This window comes from Amblyomma mixtum, chromosome 1, assembly GCF_055824585.1.
Source record: "Amblyomma mixtum isolate Tamu chromosome 1, ASM5582458v1, whole genome shotgun sequence".
Classification (NCBI taxonomy): Eukaryota; Metazoa; Arthropoda; class Arachnida; order Ixodida; family Ixodidae; genus Amblyomma; species Amblyomma mixtum.
Window position 1 is genome coordinate 4,034,244 of NC_143012.1, and position 20,247 is coordinate 4,054,490.

The 20,247-nt window shown below is 46.6% G+C and overlaps 1 protein-coding gene across 3 annotated transcripts in view; it reads left to right on the plus strand.

The window, feature by feature from the left end:
* LOC149365290 (uncharacterized) overlaps positions 1–20,247 on the plus strand; it is a 52,021-nt gene that overhangs the window by 10,647 nt on the left and 21,127 nt on the right. For 2 of the 3 annotated variants that reach the window (XM_089541835.1, XM_089541828.1), the window contains 5 exons: positions 2,470–2,616; positions 3,953–4,284; positions 7,481–7,787; positions 16,377–16,557; positions 19,927–20,205. In XM_089541835.1, coding sequence (XP_089397961.1) covers positions 2,470–2,616; positions 3,953–4,284; positions 7,481–7,787; positions 16,377–16,557; positions 19,927–20,205 — 1,246 coding nt within the window. The remainder of the gene's footprint in view (positions 1–2,469; positions 2,617–3,952; positions 4,285–7,480; positions 7,788–16,376; positions 16,558–19,926; positions 20,206–20,247) is intronic. The other variant, XM_089541843.1, reaches the window with a different exon arrangement.

Here is a 20,247-nt window from a genome sequence, read left to right on the forward strand (position 1 = left end):
GGGTGGGTGCATCGGTTTCATCACTGGTGAAAAGACGGGAATGGAAGGTTGGCTGAGTCACAAACATACAAGCACGCTTTGGTTTGAACCTCTAGCCTCTTCTCAGACTGAAGTCGTTGTTGTTACTGGCATTTTCAGTATGTTTACTGTCCATAAATGAGTCACCATACTTTCACTTTTGCTCATCTCACCTATAACAAAACATATGAGCGATAAACTTGTTTTATCTTTTATTTAGAGTGACGATTCTGCCGCTCGTAGTCCTAAAGAGGAGCTTCAGTTTGTTTACAAAAATGCTTCCCATTCTAAGTACAAGATCGCGTCGTTAGGCTGAGCTCGTCGTTGCGTCTGCCTTCGCGCACACTGAACTAAAAGTGTGATTGTGACTAATAGCATAATGGCCTGCAAAATGCTTGTGTTTAGCTTACGCATGTGGAATGCAGACAGCGTCAATTTGTGCTTTTTTCTAATCATATCTCTGTACGTCACTAACAGATAACACACAGACGACTAGGTACGGAAGAACACGCTTAATGTGGTGCAGTGGAACTTGTTTAATGTGCTCTTCTGATTGGCTGAGGAGGCCTCTGCCTCTGGTAGCACAGACCTTTAGGCTAGTTGGTTCATAGCAGACACGTACAAGCGCTAAAAAACACGGACAGAGAAGAGACTTGGACAACACGAGCGCTTACTTTCAACTGAAGGTTTATTGATACACAAGCACAATTTTATACACCTTGCTGCATGACGTCAACCTGATAGCCCTGCCGACATCACGTGGCTGCTCCCAAAAACATTATTTCCTTTTTAGTCAGTGTGACAGATGGTGCGCTGACGCAGGATGGACCGGCTTTTCTAATCAAATCTGCCTCTATTATCTCTCTCACATCCTGACAACTATGTTTGGCCACAATCTTGCATGCGCTGAAGACAGGTTTACATGGTTTCTTATTCTTTACAGCACAATCATGACAATGTTCAGAAAGATTACCGTCTCTATAATTGCCTACCTTCCTCCTGTGTTCCAGTAATCTTTCGTTCAGACATCGGCCAGTTTGACCGATGTACCTAGAGCCACACGATAGAGGAATGTCATAGACCACACCAGAAACACATGGTACAAAAGGATCCCGGTGCTTGATACCGCATGGATCTTCAGGCTTTAGAAAAGGATTAGTGAACTTGACTAGTTTTTCCAACTTCTCAGGCGCCGAGAACACTACTCTGACGTCACTGCGTTTCACAATCTTCTTTAGGCGATGGGAGGTGTTGTGCAAATAGGGGATGACTACCGTTCTGTTTCCATTTGCTTCGATCTGGTTCTTGTCTTTTCTCTTTACGGTTTTTAACATTCCTTCAGATACAGATACAATGAGGCTTGTCGGATACCCAGCTGACTGAAGACGCGTCACTTGCTTTTGGAAACCATGGCGCAGTGAATGGCAACACGATTTTTTTAATGCATTATTTAGGCATTGCTTAGCGATTGCTCTCTTAACAAGTTTTGTATGAGATGAATGAATCCCGGTATCAAGCACCGGGATCCTTTTGTACCATGTGTTTCTGGTGTGGTCTATGACATTCCTCTATCGTGTGGCTCTAGGTACATCGGTCAAACTGGCCGATGTCTGAACGAAAGATTACTGGAACACAGGAGGAAGGTAGGCAATTATAGAGACGGTAATCTTTCTGAACATTGTCATGATTGTGCTGTAAAGAATAAGAAACCATGTAAACCTGTCTTCAGCGCATGCAAGATTGTGGCCAAACATAGTTGTCAGGATGTGAGAGAGATAATAGAGGCAGATTTGATTAGAAAAGCCGGTCCATCCTGCGTCAGCGCACCATCTGTCACACTGACTAAAAAGGAAATAATGTTTTTGGGAGCAGCCACGTGATGTCGGCAGGGCTATCAGGTTGACGTCATGCAGCAAGGTGTATAAAATGGTGCTTGTGTATCAATAAACCTTCAGTTGAAAGTAAGCGCTCGTGTTGTCCAAGTCTCTTCTCTGTCTGTGTTTTTTAGCGCTTGTACTCTGCCTCTGGTAGTGCTGCAAATTAGATACGGGTTGGAGTTTAGGTGAAGGAGCTTCTCTGCATTTCTCCATAGCTGCGAGGAAAAGCCCGGAATTTAATCAGCAATTACATTCCTATTTTAAATGCTGATGCAAAAAAAAAAAAAAAAAAAAACTTGGCATGCTTTACCTACTGGCTTTATGCATTCCAAACCTTGAATCCTGAGGAACTGTTGAAACTGGTTCAGCTTCCCTTAAAGAGTACAGCTGTGGTTGCTGTCTAGGCTGGATGTGATCTTTGTGAGCCCAAAAAGGGACTGGGCTGATTTCACAGACCTCTTTGGGTAAGCGGGCACAGAAATCTCGAAATGAGCCAGTTTTCAGTGATTTCAAGAACCTCAAACCATGCTTGGCTTGCCTCTGCATACTGGGGCATTTGTGTGTGCGTCTGCAGGTGGCCGATGAACTGTTGCTGAGCAATGACAAGGCAAAGGTAGCAGAGGCAATAAGGCGCATGGCATCGGAAGACCCTGACGCCTTGGAAGAGGCACTGTATTCTCTGCAGCAGGCATTCGACAAGGGGCGTCTTACCAGCTTCCAGGTTGTACTCAACAGCTTAAAATTGCTCGGAGCTCTGGAGAGTAGCCATTTTCACATTTTTCCTGGGACAAGCAGTCTAGTTTTCTCTGATCGGCTCATTAGAGGTGAAACCAGAAAGCCACACACATGCACTGCAGTTGGCTGCAAGAGGCTGCTTTAGAATGAATGGACATTAAAGTAAATGTTCATCGGCAAGGGACTATGTTGCTGCACTTTCAGTTGCAGGCAGTGTCAAGGTCAGCGGACTGCTGTTATGTTTGTGTAGGGTTAACGTTTAATACTTTCATCAGATGGGATGAATATCATTTATGCTGCTCTTTACTTGGCCAGATGGGTGGTGATGTGGGAAGCTGTTTTTTTCACTCTGCTCTTGAGTCGTAACTCTTTTTATTGAGATTTAATCTGAGGGCGTGTGCAATCCTGCTTGTTGCCTATGTGCAGGGTGTGCCTAGGGCTGTAAACTGCCACTGCTGCAGCAAGTATAGCCACCACTTACTGTGCATAAGACTGTAAGAGAGTAATGTACAAGCTTTCAGTTCAAACATGCTATTTTGAATTGAAACTGGAAGATAAGGTACTCAACACCAGCATCTCAAGCACGTTTAGACGTGGCACATCGGTGACGTTGCAGGAGGACCATGGATGCAGCCGAGGTGAACTGTCATGCTCTGAACGCTGCACACGTGCAGTAGGCAAGAGCCACAAATGTGCATCCGGTCAAACATAGGGCGAATGCTCTCGAGACTCAGCCTGCAAGTGGACTGCACGACAAGGTCTTCAAGTCCGTGACAACACATTCCTCGCACCATAAAGTATTGCTGCAGCCCTGCCAATACCAAACCACAGTTGTTACCTGCTCTTGCATGGCAGTAGCAACAAAAGAAAATGGAACAGTTGAAAAGGCACAGGGTGGTCCAGCTAGCACTCTTCATCGACATTACCACGTCTAATTGCCTGTGGTTTTTTGTTTGCATTGTAAGGTTTTAGAGACTGCCTTTTGTAGTTCATGTTTTTGTTGTCAGTCTTTCGGTAAATGAAAGAGAACACTGTGCCTTTGTAGTTAATCCAAATTGAGAACAGATGTAAGGCTGCTTGCAGCAGTGGCACAAGTGTTCAGGGACCGGTATCTTTCCCTGTAAAGCTTAACAAAATTCCTCTCTGAAATCCTCTGCCTTATTTTAGCCCAATCTCACATGCAGATTGTTTTTTGCTCTCTGTTTTATAAGACAAAACCAAGATGACAACCATGAGCTCATAATGAATTTGTACTGAACACAGAACTACTATACTCAAGCGTAACTTGTATGGATGGACTGAGTTGAACTTGATGTGTGCAGGCTGGACTGGAGAGCTTGTACAGCCGGTACCATGCGATGCGCCAGCAGCCAAATGCACTGACGGGGGGTGTGCTGGGCCAGCAACTGCCGGCGCATGTGGTGCTTGTGCGGCGAGTGGTGCTGACGCCCACCCGAATCCTGCCGATGCCTCCACAGCCTATCAGCACGAGCCGCATCCTCGTCCACTTCGAACCTGAGCATGCACTGCGTGTTCTGTTGCGAGACGAGGATGGCAGCAAAATGTCCTTCTCGCTGGGCATCCAGCGGAGGGACTTTCTTTTTTTCCAAGTCCGGCCGAAGCTTCTTGATGGTATCACCATTGCTGGTCGCAAGTGAGTTGCAGCTGTGTTTTAGAGCGCAGCTCTTAGGCGCCCGTTCGTGGATTCCACGTCGTAGTCATTGGTGTTGTCGGCGTCGGCTTAACACGGCACATGTGAAGGTGGCTGCCACGGGAAGATCCTGAAGGGTGGCTAACGGCGTAGCGCGCCACATGCCATCATTGGCAGGTGATGTGTGGAGAGCATTTCGCAGTAATTTCGCATTACCGACTACTCTAATCATCATGTCAATTTTTTGAGCTGCTGGAACCCAGATGTGCATACTGATGTTGATGAGCATAAAGCTGCGGACAGATTTTTCGGGCTCTAATAATTCATACTTTTGCGATATTTTGGACTTTATTGAGGAATCTTCAGGCACCTCATAGGAATGTGTACATATTCAGGACCAATATTTTGGACTGTAGAGTCCAAAAGTTCCGATTTTTTGGACTAGAATAGATGCCAGCCATACTGTGGAGGTCATTTTTCAACTGAAAGTTTGTTTCTTGGACCTAAAATAGATGCACACAGGCATCAGCCCTTCGCTGCCATGTTAGGCGTCATTTGGATTTATAAAGAGTCAGTTGGACAGATGGCTGTCTAGTCTTGGTAGCTGTCTGGTATCAGTGTTGTGAGGTAATGTGGACATGATGAAAGCACGACTGTGGCTCAAATACAATTTGATATACATAATCTTTTGCAAACTGAATGTGGGAAAAGGCAAAGTTTACGCTTTTTGGAGCCAGTTTCCTCCAGCAAAGTAATTTTTATCAAGTTCATGGATTTTTCGGACTGTTCTGTTGTTCGGACCTTTTTTTCAGGTCCTGCTTAGTCTGAAAAATTGATTGGCGACTGTATTGTGTTTAATGTTCCAAAGCAGCACATGGGCTCTGAGAGGTGTGTTGGTGGTAGGCTGCAGATTAATTTTGACCACCTGGGGTTATTTAATGTGCTGAGACATCGCTGCGGGGGCCAGGATTTGATCCCACGACCTTGGGCTTGGCAGCTGGACGTCATGGCCACTGAGCCACAAGCTGTGTATAGTTTTAATTTGAATGTCGGTAAAGTTAGCTTGCCTGGAGGTGTGTTGTTGGGCTGCATCAAGCAGACCGTTTCCTCTGGGGTGACCTTAATTACTTGGTAGTGGATTTTGTCAGGCGGCTGGTTGTGTGAAGCTTGTCTTTTTGCCAGAGTGATGGCATAACTCTGTTCTTGCTGTCTGATGGTTTCACCGTTACTTGATGAAAGCGTCTTGTGGCTGTGCTGAACTATGAGAGGAATGTTTTTGTGTGTGTGTGTGTGTGTGTGTGTGTGTGTGTGTGTGTGTGTGAGAATAATCAAAAAACAGGAGAAAGACTGGCCAGTTGGGCGCGGTAAGCACTTCCAATAGTGGTTGCCATTCAATATCTGCCTGAGGACAGCCAGTGCCCAGCTCAGTGATAATGATGTGTGCAGCAGCTTATGCATGGCAGCAGGGCTCTTTGATGTCCTGCTTTTGTTCGTAGAGGAGTGCATGGGTTTTCATCCTCTAGGTATTGTCTTGTTGCTAGGTTTACAATTCTGCACAGAATTATGCTTTTTTGTAGGCCGCGCTGTATAGCGGTGATGCACTGCCTTTGTAAGTTGACTGGCGGCACTATCTTCAAACTTTTCAAAGTCTGCTTTTGATAGCAGCTGATGTTGTTATGCACATGGAAGAGCCAGCGATCATATGGCAAGTGAAACATGAGAACACCTTAACGTCCATATTTCTTGCAAGGAGCTTTGTATGGTGCACTGTGCAACCTACGAAGTAGTCGTTATGTGCATACATCAGCAAATTTGTGCAGTTTGCACATAAACTTGCATCTGAGTGCCAAGTTTAAATGCAACTGAGAGAGCCCAAGTGAGTCCATGTTATTCGAAGTTCATGTCAGTCTGGATCTAGGTGAAAAAAAATTGCCGATGATTACATTATTTCCTAATGCGAAATTTGAGTGCAGCTCATCACCTGTTTCAACTTTTTGATAGATTGAGGCAAAGAATTCAAACAATACATGTATGTACAATTACAGACAACTTGTTATTTTTCGCACATATTCCTTCAAGGAACACCCCACTAGCAGTACTTGATTGTCATAAAGGAAGCTTTGTGGACGGAGAAATAGATGGATATATGCTCGACTTGCTGCATCAATGCCTGGTTTTCAAAGATGAGGTCTGCGCAAGTATGAGGTTGTCACAGCTGTGGGAGTCTCCTGCAGTGGTAATGAATTCCCCCTTGTCTTTATATCTACATTAATGTCCCCACCCACCCTGCCACCCTGGCAGGTGGCAGCATTTCTGGCACAATGGTGTCAATGCCAAAGCATGTAACATAGCTTAAGTACAAGTACGAATGAGGTGTCCACTGTTCCAAGAGGGCAGTTATGCGCCTTCCCTCTGGTTCAGGTGTCCACTGAGATGTGGAAGACAGATACTGGGCATTTTCTTTCCTCAAAAACCAATTTACAAATTTTACCCTCTGCTTTCCAATCCGCTGCTCTAGCAGCTGTGGGAGACCGATACTGCACATTTCCTTTCCTCAAAAAAATACTGAAGACACTTAACAGAACCACATAACAAACTGGTGCTTGGGAGCCATGTGTCTCACTCACTCTAGTGCAACCGGAGAGGTCTGGCCAAGAAGGGGTGGTGTAGCTGCCCGGGCTCGCTCTTCTATGGCTACTGTGTGATGTCACGGTTGCTATGCGCCCCCCACTGGGGTGCTGGTTGCTAAGGAGGGGAGGAGGTTGCGCTTTTACTTTTGCCTTTCCAAGCTCCCGCTCCATTGCTTTGGCAGCTTAAAGGCTGTCCTCTACTGGTTACAATGGACAACGGTGACAGGTGAGTGGACAGGGAACAACGAGCAAGCGATGGTGACACCGCAAAATGCAGAAATGAGCACCTAAGAGCTGGGCTCTAAAAAAAAAGTTTGTGTGAGCCAGACTAGGCCTGACTGAGCCTGTCTGATTGGGTTGCAGTAAGTCCAGATCTGAGAAAGTCTTACTGGGAGTCAGTCTCGAGTGATTCGGAGAGACCGAGTCCGTGTGACCTTCTGCGTGAGCAAGTCTTAGTGGCCCAACATGAGTGTAAATGAATCTGAGCCCACGTGAACTGGCTCTGCTGCACATACTGGCTACTGCACTTCTTTACGGACTACCACAGCAGCTGCTACAACTTTGTGCAGGTACACGTTTCTGGCATCGTCAACGAGTCAGCTACGCAGCCATGGTGCATGGTTCTATTCTCTTGACTCGAATGGCCGCAGCGCGGAGGACGTACGGCGTGCATTGGGCGACCTTTCGAGCCTGCGTCTGCCTTCTAAGTACATGGCACGGCTGGGGCTTGCATTCTCCCAGTCGTTGGGCAAAATCCATGTCCCCCAGGAGTGGACCAGTGTGGTGCCAGACATTGAACTCAAGGGGCCAAAAAAGAACCTGCACTACGTCTTCTCGGACGGAGTTGGCCGCATTTCTTCGTCACTGCTTGCCAAGGTGAGTGTGCACATACCTGGTGATTGTGTATGGCGAGTGAGACACTGTTTGAGGATGCTGCTGGCGCTGAGTCAAACTGCTGTCATGCAGGCACTTTTGACCATTATTGAGTTGATGGTGACCTATGTTTTCACTTGACCCGATTGACGAGTTACTGGGTGCCAAGTGATTGGTGAGATGCCAGGTGGCATTGAAATTGGCTCTGTGTGTCAGTAATGCTGTGTCTCCGTTGAGTTTGATCCTAATAGACTTGATCAGCATTTAAAGTGCCCTTGTGGCTGCAATGTGAAACCCTTCATAAACTGGCTTATTTGACTCAGTCAGCTTGGCAAGTATGGTGTTATTGCCAGTGCCTCTTACCAATGGTGCTGTTTGTGAATGCTCATTTGATGCACTTTGCTCAGCTGAAGCATGTCTGCAAAAAAAAAAAAAAAAAAAAGAAGAAAGGAAATTCATTCCAAAGTAAGAAGAATATGGTACTGTGCAAGAAGTGTTGTTAAACACTGGGGGGGTACCAGTGACGATGTGCCACTTTGTCTACACAACGTGGGTCCGGCCAGAGCAAGCTGACAGCACAGTTAGCATTCACCGTGCGCCTGCACTTTTGCTTCGAAAGAAGGAAGGAACAGCTATTTGAGAGCACGAGTGCTTTTTACACAGTAAGCTGCACCACAGAACAGTGCACAAAAAAAAGATTAAAGGTGCACTTAAGTCATCTTACGTGTAGAAATGTGAAAGCATTTCGAGTTCCATTGCCTCCTCTGTTACTTAGTAATGTAATTAATTATTTATTTTTTTGTTTTACTTTATTTCATTTTTACTTTTTTATTTTTTGTATTTTATTTAGTATTTCAGTCATTTAAACTTTCCATTCAATCATTATGAATCATTGCAAATCATAATTGCACTATTACTGGATGATCGACAGTTCATGAGGGCACATTCTGTCCACATCCCTTGGTGACACAGCCTGTCCATGCCACTCATGAAGCAACAGATGCTTTCGCATTAATGCCCAGACCTCCGTACAACCCACGGCCGAGCCGCAGCAGCTTAAAGCGGGCCCGTGGTGCCGTGCACACAGAGCAAAAACGTGTAACGGCAGAGCTAAGGGTGCATGCAGCTGCACGGCCAACCAAAGATTTGCATCGCACACAACACGAACACAAGAGGCGATGGGGGATGCGCAGAGCACACCTTGATGACGCAGGTTGCACATCGACAGCCCAGTGTGCGTCGCCCTCAGCAATGGCTGGAAATGACAGAAAACCAGCCAAATCAGACCCTCCCAAATCAGGAGCATCAGTGCCGCACCGGTGGGCGACAGGGCTCTGGGCCTAGACTCGAGCACACATACTAGGTGTGCGCATCAAGTGGAGCTGCCGCTCTGAAAACTTTTTTTAATTTTGGTGCTAGGTAAATGAAAATTATACCACGTTCGAGATTGACATTCTCTTTCCAAATCTGTTCCAAGATAGCTCGATGCCTTGATGTTCTAAGTGTCATGTGTAAATGCAAAAACTGTACATGCTTGTGCAGCTACTGGACGTAGCAGTAAGCATGACAGAGCAGTGAAAAATGGCTTTTCTTGTTTCCAAGTCTCCAATGAGTACAACTAAGCAATATAATGGCATTTCTTTGGCATACAATTTTGAGACAGTTTTATATCTTGCACTTCGTTTTCTGTGGCTGGTGCCTGAATATTTCCAAACTTTTCAACCCCAAAATATTATTTAGTGCATCAAAACATAGGTACCTGTATTCTACACACATTAAAGATTGTGCATGCCAAATTTGATCTCGATTGAACTACAGTGAGTACATAACACATTGTGAACAAAAGCTATGTTTGGCCCAAAATAAGAAGTTGAGAAAAACATGGTTGAAGGTATATTAAAGTTGCTTACTGCTGTGCTAGCAGCACTGTCTGCATGAACATTGGGCAAAAGGCAGACCAAGGTACCCTGCGGCTTTGGAACTTGCTCGCATCATAAGTTTTTTTGTGACAGTTAGTATTTACGAGCGGCATCCTCAAGACTAGTTTTCTTGGCTGGAGGGCGATGAGGAGACCTTGCCTCAGCTGTCTGCTTTGTTGACGTGTTGGAAATTAATTTCTTGTCGCAATCTTTGCACAGTTGCACAATTTGAAAGAATTGCGCAAAATTGGATGAAGTGGTTGTGTTTAGCACTAATAGTATACGTCGCAAGCATTGCATCGACAGTCACTACACAGTGGTCTTCTGATGGCACAAGGAAGCGCTGCATCGCTACAGTCCTCGCTGGAATTGCACGCCGCTACAAGTACGTTGATGAAACAGCAGAGGTGCAACATGCGTCACTGTTGCAGCGGAACTCTAGAAACAGCGCAAGTCTTCAGCTTTGTGGCCCACCTGTGGATACAAAGTTCGCATCTGTAACGAGTTGGTGGACCGAGCAATGCCGAGAGGCGGACCGGCTCGGCGGTCGCCGTCAACGGCTAGGCTCGAAGAAACGGACGATGATGCACGCGCTCCACTGCGCAATGAACCACTGCCCCTAGAGCTGTGTCCTTTTTATTGCCTTGCTGCCTCGCAAGTTCTAAACCGTCGGCACCGGGTGGCGCCACAACACAACATGAAAACGAAACTGTAACAGTCCTCCCCCATTAGTTTGTTCAAGAAGAGAAGAATATTATGGAGAGTAGCGCTGCACTGGCTTGCGGCTTCTCGTGCTTCTTCGCAACTGAGGCGTGCTGCACGCTGACTTGGGAGAGTTCTTAGCAGTCTCTTCTGTACCACCAGTCACGTTCACAGTTGTCTCTTCTGTGCCACTAGTACCACTCACGGTGAGGTCAGAGTCCACAGAAACAGCCAAGCTGGTGTCACACTCTGTTGATGGGTGGCTGGAAACGCCCTGTGTTCCAGTAGGTTCAGGCCTCCATAGTTCAGTGGTAGGCTCAACGATTTCTTCGACTTGAGGACGTAGGTGGTCGCCGTGCCTATGCCAGAGAGTACCGTCACTGAGACAGACTGTAGCTGCTGACTGACCTGTAGTGCTCGTGACACGTGCGGGTACCCACGGTGGTCCTCGACGAAAGTTCTTTGCGAGTACGTTGTCTCCCACATTCGGCAATGGAGAAGAACGACACCCTTTATCGGCCTGTAGTTTCTGCTTCAACTGTCTCAGCAGCACTGAAGTGTGTAGATTTGGGCGAAGAACATCCAAAGGTGTCTTGAACATCCTTCCCATGAGCATTTCACACGGTGCTCTGCCTGTGACTTCATGTGGCGTGGTTCTGTAATGAAATAAGAACCGCGAAATCTGGGTTTGGAAAGATCCAGATCCACTCTTCTTGATCTTGTTCTTGACAGTCTGTACGACGCGCTCTGCCGCACCATTCGAAGCTGGATGGTAGGGAGGCACAAGCATGCGACGTATTCCATTACGTGTCAAGAATTCCAAGTACTGTTCACTTGCAAAGGCAGGCCCGTTGTCGGAAACTATGAGATCCGGCAGTCCATGCTGCGCAAATGTTGTTCGCAAAGCATTGATAACAGCATCCGCTGATGTTGACGTCACTGGAAAAACTTCAACCCACTTTGAATAGGCGTCAACAATGACCAGGAATGTATGACCCATGAATGGGCCCCCAAAGTCAACGTGAAGTCTTGACCAGGGCCTCTGTGGAAACGGCCATGGCGTGTGCTGAATGCGTTGCGGTGCACGTAGGTAAGCTTGGCAGGTTTCACAGCTCTTTACACTCTTAGTGATGTCTCCATCAATTCCCGGCCACCAGATGTGGCTTCTGGCAATTGCCTTGCTTTTCTCAATGCCAGGATGCCCTGCATGAAGTATCATTAGGATTTTGGCTTGCAAAGATTTTGGGATAACAACTCGGGAACCCCACAGCAAGCAACCTTCGTGGAGGCTGAGTTCGCTGCTCCTTGCTGTGAATGGATTTCCTTCTGGTCCTGATGGAAGTTTTTCACCTCGCAGGACAGCAAGAGCTACGTGGCTCAGGAATGGATCCTTTTTTGTAGCTTGTGCCACAATGGCAGGTGACAACAGTCCTGGGTATGCTTGTTCAAGCATGAACATTTCAGCAGGTGCAGGTAGATCCACGTTGTTTGCAGGCAACGGCAACCTACTGAGAGCATCCGCATGACCTAAGTCCAGACCAGGCTTGTACACAAGCTTGTACTTGTATGCAGAAAGTTTCAATGCCCATCTGACTAGTCGTGGTGATGCTTGCACTGGAATGGGTTTGTCATCATTCGTGACTGGTGGTACAGAAGAGACTGCTAAGAACTCTCCCAAGTCAGCGTGCAGCACGCCTCAGTTGCGAAGAAGCACGAGAAGCCGCAAGCCAGTGCAGCGCTACTCTCCATAATATTCTTCTCTTCTTGAACAAACTAATGGGGGAGGACTGTTACAGTTTCGTTTTCATGTTGTGTTGTGGCGCCACCCGGTGCCGACGGTTTAGAACTTGCGAGGCAGCAAGGCAATAAAAAGGACACAGCTCTAGGGGCAGTGGTTCATTGCGCAGTGGAGCGCGTGCATCATCGTCCGTTTCTTCGAGCCTAGCCGTTGACGGCGACCGCCGAGCCGGTCCGCCTCTCGGCATTGCTCGGTCCACCAACTCGTTACAAGTGGCGACGAGGAGAAAAAATTCAAGTTCAAGTTCGTCTTTTCTACGCCCCTTCTGCGCACGTGAGTTCTTCGTTGTTCTGACGAGTTCAACGCGCAAGATTTCCGTCATGCCAATGTTCGGCAACCTCGAAGCGTTCGACGGAGGAGGAGGAGATGCGTGGCCTTGCTACGTTGATCGCCTTAAAGCTTTTTTCATCGCGAATGACATCGCAGAAGCAAAACAGAAGTCAGTCTTCTTTAGTTGTTGTGGACAGAAAACGTATGCTCTCTTGCGGGATCTCGTGAAGCCCGCCCAACCGCAAGACAAAACCTTGCAAGAAATTCTTTCTGTTCTTGGTGACCATTACTGCCCCAAGCCATCTGCTGTCGCGCAGCGTTTCAGGTTCAACACGCGTGTTCGCGTGGAGGGCGAGTCAGTCAGTAACTTTGTGGCGTCGCTCAAAAGCCTCTCTGAACATTGCAACTTCGGAACTGAGCTTAGCAACATGTTGAGGGACCGCATCGTGTGCGGCATCAACGACACAGCCGTGCAGACGAGGCTGCTCGAGAAAGCAGACCTTACGTATGAAGATGCTGTACAGACTGCACTTGCCATGGAAGCTGCGAAGAAAGATGCCGGCGAGATAGCGAGCTCAAGCCGAAGTGCGCTTTCCACTTATCAAGTCGCGGCATCAAAGGGGCGTGTCACATGCTACCGCTGTGGGGATGAACACCTCGCGTCCGTGTGCAAGCACATCAGTAGTTCGTGCAATTACTGCAGGAAGCAGGGACACATTGCTCGAGTGTGCAACTCGAAGAAAAAGCACGCTTTGTCACGGAAGGGAAAATTCACAAAGCCAAATGCAAATGCGTCCGCGCCTCCGGCTCGCAAAACTTCGTGTGGAACTCATCCAGTCAACACTGTTGACAACGACGTTTCTGCTGACGTGTTTGACATGTGGCCAGTCGACACCGTCGCGCCGTCACCACCCTTCACCGTAACAGTCAGCGTTTGCGGTAAACCGCTCTGTATGGAGCTGGACACCGGTGCGAGCGTTTCTGTCATGGAAAAAAATCGTCTTCAGGAGCTGCTACCGTCAGTACCTGTCATGCCGTCTGATGTACTCCTGCGAAGCTACTCGGGTGAGCTCACACAAGTTCAAGGTAGAGCGGATGTCACAGTGCAGTTTCGTGACAGAAAAGCAGTGCTACCTTTATTCCTGACTGGGGAACGTTCACCTACACTTCTGGGCCGGAACTGGATTCGAGCTCTGGGCATTGAGATTGCTCGCGTGGAAGCAGACGTTCATGCTGTTTCTGATGTTGAGGACCTTCTTCAAGCGTTTCCTGAGGTGTTTGAACAGAGCCTGGGAACTTTCAAGGGTCCAGAAGCCACAATCCATGTTCCACAAGATGCTGTACCAAAGTTTTTCAAGCCACGGCCACTGCCCTTTGCCCTGAAGGATGGGGTGTCACAAGAGCTTCAGCGCCTACAGAGGGAAGGCATCCTGGAGCCAGTCACTTCTTCAGCTTGGGCTGCACCAATTGTTCCAGTGGCCAAGAAGGATGGACGTGTCAGGATTTGCGGAGATTTCAAGATTACCATTAATCCAGTAGCTGTGATGGAAAAGTATCCAATTCCAAGAATTGAGGACCTGTGGGCCATGCTGTCAGGAGGTGAGAAGTTCACGAAGCTGGATTTGAGGGACGCCTACCAGCAAATAGTTCTTGACAAAGAATCTAGAAAGTATGTCACAATCTCCACACACATGGGATTATTCCAGTATACACGTCTTCCTTTTGGCGTGTCATCAGCACCAGCCTTGTTCCAAAGGGAGATGGAGAACCTTTTCCGAGGGCTGCCGCATGTTGCAGTATATTTCGATGACATCCTTGTCACTGGCTCGAATGACTCGGAGCATCTTCGCATCGTACCCCTTCGGACATGCCACGCTGCAGCGAGACTTGCAAAAATGTTCACTCCACCGATATTGGCGATTCAAGCGCTGAGCGACTTGTCGCCATTCCTACCTTCAATTTCGATGATCCTTGCCTCATTTCTGATGCATTGACGAATGTGTAAACAGTTTCATTGAAACTAGAACATCTAGCCAACTCCGAAGCGTCGCCTCTGCCGAAGTTAGGCTTACCTGTCTTGGACGACTCCATTCTTTGCCGCTTTAGTTTTCAGTTGATTCCCTGAGCTCATGCTTCATCCGAAACTTCTGACATCGAAAGTTGCGTTTCCTTTTCGACATCCATCAAAACGAGAAGTAGAAATATTCGCAAAAGCATGCAGAATGCTTGCGAAGAGCTGTGCATCGCAGAAATAGCAGACGAGCTATGGCCTTGCTACGGCCCAGAAGCTGGCTTTGGGGAGAAAAAGCGTAGGCCTACTGGCTTGCACAAGCCTGATGATGTGCGATGTCGAGATTTACGATATCACACACTTGAAAATTGGTTCGAGGTGCATTTCTCGTAGTTGCTGCAAATGCTTTAGCTGGATTTTTAAAATAATTTCCCGATTGTTTCTGGCTATGATTTTTTTGCATGTAAAGGAGGAAGAATCAAGGTTGCTCAACTAATCAAGAACACAAATCTGCTTTTTGAAGTGAAAATAGCCGTTTTTCGACCCACACCTCCCCCTAAACCACCTGCGTTCTTGCTTCCCCAGGAAAGGTCGGGGCATTGGGAGGCGAACTCCACACACCTTTCTGGTGCCCAAGTGGGTGGTGGTCTCTCTGTTCATTTTCTGCTCACGGCCTCTCCCCAAAACAACGTCCCCAAATGTCACTTGGAGTGACCCAATATGGATGCGAGATCGAAGCAAGAAGGAGGTTGATTTACAGCGGTTCTCAAAAGAGCTTCCCTGCATAACAAGCAGCCTGCAATATTCCACTCGTGTACTCATACCACACAGGGTTTCTCTGACGAGTGAAACGGCAGCAGCAGGTGCGCACTCAAAAGAAGTCCCAATCCCCGCAACCCAGAGATGGGTTTATTCCGTATGTAGAACAATTTCTGAACTCTGTAAAGCTACCCCATAGATACAGAGCTAAAAGTAAGGCTGCATCTTGTAAAATATGGCAGTCACGTCTGGTAGATTGAAGTTTGGGGTCATCTGCTCCTCTTTGCTAGTGATGCTTTCTATCTCTCACCATTGTTACCAGCATCGGATGCGCACATAAGGGGGGACGTGGCTTTCAGCAAAAAATTTATTTCTCGATACATACGCATGAAATTTTTTGAGCATATTAGAAATAATTTCTTGACTTACTCTCACTAAATTTCACTGTTATATCTCTGGAAAATTGTTTTTTAGTGTATATTTTATTTCTGAATCTTGTGAAAGCACTGCAGAGTTTAAAAAATGATGGTACAAAAGTCTGGTTAAACATTCACTGGGTTCCTAGTGGCGTGCTGTAGGTCAAGGCATTCCAAGGATTTTTTATTTATTATTATTTTTTTTCGCAAAGCACATATTTTGGTTTTGAATTTTTGTGAAGCAGTGTCCGTTGACATATCTGGAGTGAAAAGAAAATTTTATACGAGAAATATAAAATTTGCAAATTTGAAAAACAAAGAATGTCTTAACTTTCAGCATGGCCCTGGGAGCATAACAAAACAAACAGGGTCAAAATAGATGAAACAGTCGTGAAGAAATCTGCTCCACAAGGTGAGTGTCTAGCCAGAGAAGCGGAACAGAGAAAAACGCCTATTGTTGGAGTGTTTCCTCACAGTGCAGAGCGGCAGCAGTTCATGAAGCAATTTTTTTTAGAGTACTTCCCGCTTGATTTCAGCATTGAAACTTCAGGAGAGCATAAAAAACGAGGCCTACAAGCAGATACAGCAATGTTCAGAAAAATCCATTTTCTACATTTTGGTCATTTTGGGGGATTTCAAAGCTGTGTCCCCCCTTAACTGAAGTGTTTAGTGTGGCTTCGCTTTTTGTGATGGTGTGTCTGATGGCATGAAATGCAGGTGCATGAAGTACTTCCACAAGAGGGCAAGCCCAGTGCTGTCCAGATCCGGTATGGTGGTTGCAAAGGAATGCTGGTGGAAGACCCCACGCTTAAGGACGACTGCATCATCTTCCGCGAAAGCATGTTCAAGCACCCGAGTGACAGCGAGGACCTTTTCATTCTCAAGACCAGCAGGCCTCGTGAGAGAGACTTGTATTGGTTGTGTGCGCAAAACAGTTGAGCAGAGATAATTATTTGAGCACGAGCACAGTTTCATGGACAGCGTGTTTGTGGGACTTTGGCAGAGATGGCGTTCTGTTGGTCCACCTTCGCACTAGGGCAGTAAAATGACAACCATAGGAATCGTTCACTCAATACTTAGGGAGTTGGGGATTGCCATTATTCAGCCAAAATGTGGCATTTTAGCAACCCGTTTGATTTTCAAGTGGCCTGAATATTGTTTTATTTTAGGTGACTGCAGAAGAGCCTCACTGCAGCGGAAAGTCAGCGTGGCACTGGGGGAAGACACTAAAGAAAAAAAAAAAAAAAGATCATAGCTGGGGGAGCGGGATTCGAGCCCGCAGTGGCGCAAACAGATCAGTTCCACTGACTGCTACTTCAGACCACTACGCCATCTTACAGCTTTTTTTTTTTTTTTCAAGCATGGTATTTATTGCATTCAAGATATATTCCATTTACGTTAACGCAAAGCTTTTAGGAAACGCCATGAAAGAGATCGCAAAACGATAAATCAACAGAGCACTAGACTGGAAGTAAGGCCGAGCATATCATTAAGAGGCAGTGCCACTCCGGTTTAAAGTCAGTTGGTTCATACACTTCCCTCAGATGAACAATCATTTGGCAGAAATTTTAACATCCTAGGACTCTACGATCTGCCAGGCTCTTGAGCTGTTCTTGCAACGTCGTCGTCTCGTCGTGCACTCGCATTCACGCATGTTAAACTGCCACTCTGTAGTTTCAAAATGTGGTCTTCATCATCTTCCATCCGTGTTCGTGGAAGCGCCGTCAGACGAGCATGCAGCAAACTGCATGATATGGTGAGAGGTTAGAAGCAGTGAAATTCAGAAGACCTAATGTCATGGGGTAATGGTAATCAGGCGACCTACAAACTTTCCTTGTTCTGAGTCTGTTCTGTGCTTTGCACTTATTATAATTGTCGAGGCAAATGCTACTGAATTGTTTTCTGAATATTCTTGGTGTATGTTAGTTTTTGTACACCGACAAAACAACATGCTGACTCGGTGCATATAGATAACAATGAAATATTATAAGTGCAGTGCACAAGTATGCATGCAGTGTGTGCCAGAAGTAAAGGCAGAGTGATAATTTGAGGCTTAACTCGTAACTGTCTTCGTTTTGTCACATGTATTAGCTCAAACAACACACACACGTGTACGCACAGCAATATAAGCATCTAGCCTCTCATCCAGTAGTGCCTTGAATGCTTGTCTTATATGTTTATTACTTAGTAATATCGCCAGAAGTTGCCGACTGCAAAAAATAACTAAACTAGAGTTTTAAAACAACTGTTAGCGAGGGCGAGGGAGGGCCGTGAATTCAAAAGTTGGGGTGAGGGAGGAAAAGTACAAATGAGGGCATTTGCCCACCTCTGCCAGCTACGCACGAGACAGGGTCCGAAAGCGGTGTGGAGCGAGGTTCGGTCAACTGACGAATGCGTAGGCTGACAGCTGCCGTCACCGTGGACGAGCGGCCAAGCTCAGAAACTGAAACTATGCAGCCAGGCTATTTTGTGGCATAGCAACAGGGACCCTCCGATTGTTGTCAAGAATGCCTTTACACCCACTTAAGAGGAGGCGCACAGGTTGCAATGAACCATGCAAAATAGGCGGGATTTTTACACGATCGCTTGCCCTGTTGTGACACCTTGACTTGCTGCTCTGAGAGTACCATATGAAATTCTGTAAGTATGCTTTTCTGCACATCATATGACGAAAACAAGATGGTGGAGATCACACTAGTAGAGTTTGGAGGCAACAGGTTGAATCCCAGGGATGTGGATGTTAAGGATTTCACACATTATGAAATGATAAAAGAAAAGGACAGCGCACTTTTTCGTTGAGATTTTTCGAAGTGTGTGGCCAGCCATCTTGCTCTCATGAGGTCTTGTATGTGGTAAAGCTCACTTGCAGTATTTTGCATGCGGTCGAGCCTAGCAGCGATCGAGTGTGATCGGTCCGCATGAGAAACGGCGGAGAAGAAAGAGAACAGGACAGTTTTGTTTTGTTTTTCTGGCGCTTTATACTCGATTGTCAGATAATTTCTCAGATATTGTGGTTCTGCCGTGGTTGAATTTATGAAAGTCGGTGCAGGGTACGATTATTGGTAAATATTCGGAAAGTTTCAAATATCAGTTTGTTGATTATGAATATGAACCGAATATCATACATATTCAATTTGTATTTGAATATTCGCACATCCCTAGTGATAACCATCACGAGCCTCCTCTTATATCGGTATGGCATCATGTGGCATATCGATGGTGTGACGAACGGCTTGCTTGTGAACCTGCGTGTTTGTTCCTGATTTGTCCAAGCCGTAAAGATGAGGAGCACAGTATGACGTTGGTGAACTACAGGGAAAATTGAACGGCCTCCAACTTTGTGTTGGTGCCCGTGCTACCCACGCTGTGGATGGCGGCTCCACCACTTGAAAGCAATAGCCTTGCAACAACTCAATCGCAGCTAAGGCCAGCAATGAGGCCCGCACAAATAGGCTGGCTCTGCTTGTAGGTCGGCTCCCCTATTTCCACTGGCCATTTTTTTTTTTTTTTTTTGCAGAAAGTCTACACAGCTTCAGTAAGTGTGACAAGGGTGTTTTTTTTTCATGTAATAACCTTGTGTGTCATAAAAATACATGATTTTAAAAATGGCTGCTGTGCCATTCAATCTTTTTTTGGGGGGAAGTGTTTAGAATATTCACTTCAAATTTATTCCACGAAAATGACGAATTTTTTGAATTTGCTTTTAAAAAAAAAGCACTGTTCACACAAGCCGAAAATGAAGATTATCTACCCTTGATATATGTCCACTACTTGAAGCATAGCATGAAACATATATGATGGGGCATAGGAGTGGGTTTATGGTGAGTGTATAACAGGTATAAAATAAACTGTGAGCATGACTCAGGCATAAAAGAAAGCACATAAGCACTTCCACATTTTCACTGCGAATGAAACTCCCTTACCAGGGGCGAAATGTCTGAACTCTTGTTACCAAGGAGCCGCCGTAGTGGCTCAGTGGTTACGGTGCTCAACTGCCGACTTGAAAGATGCGGGTTCGATCCCAGCCGCGGCGGTTGAATTTCGATGGAGATAAAATTCTAGAGGCCCGTGTACTGTGCGATGTCAGCACACTTTAAAAGAACCCCAGGTGGTCGAAATTTCCAGAGCCCTTCACTACGGCGTCCCCATAGCCTTAGTTGCTTTGGGACATTAAACCCCAATAACCCAAATCAAACCTTGTTACCTAGTGGTCAGTGTTTGATGCCTCTCCTGCAACTTTTCCGCGTGACATTTTTCCTACCTGCAGGCATTGTCAAGCTGAACCGCCCGATGATCACCATCCTGAGCCAGAAAATGACCCGCAGCAATGTGCGCAGCATTGAGGACTCGGTGTTCCTCCAGCTTCAGCAGGACTGCCTGGCACCCTACACAGACAGCCTGTTTGAGGATGCCGCAGCTGCGCGCCTGCTGCACGAGGAGTGTGCCCTGCGGCTGCCCTACATGAAGCTGGCCAAGGCGGGGCTGGAGCTGCATGCCGAGCCTTTCTTCCGCTCACTACTGTGGACCCTGCACCAGCGCTGCCTCCGTACGTCCGGGCAGCTGGCTGATACACGGTGTTGTTCTCGTT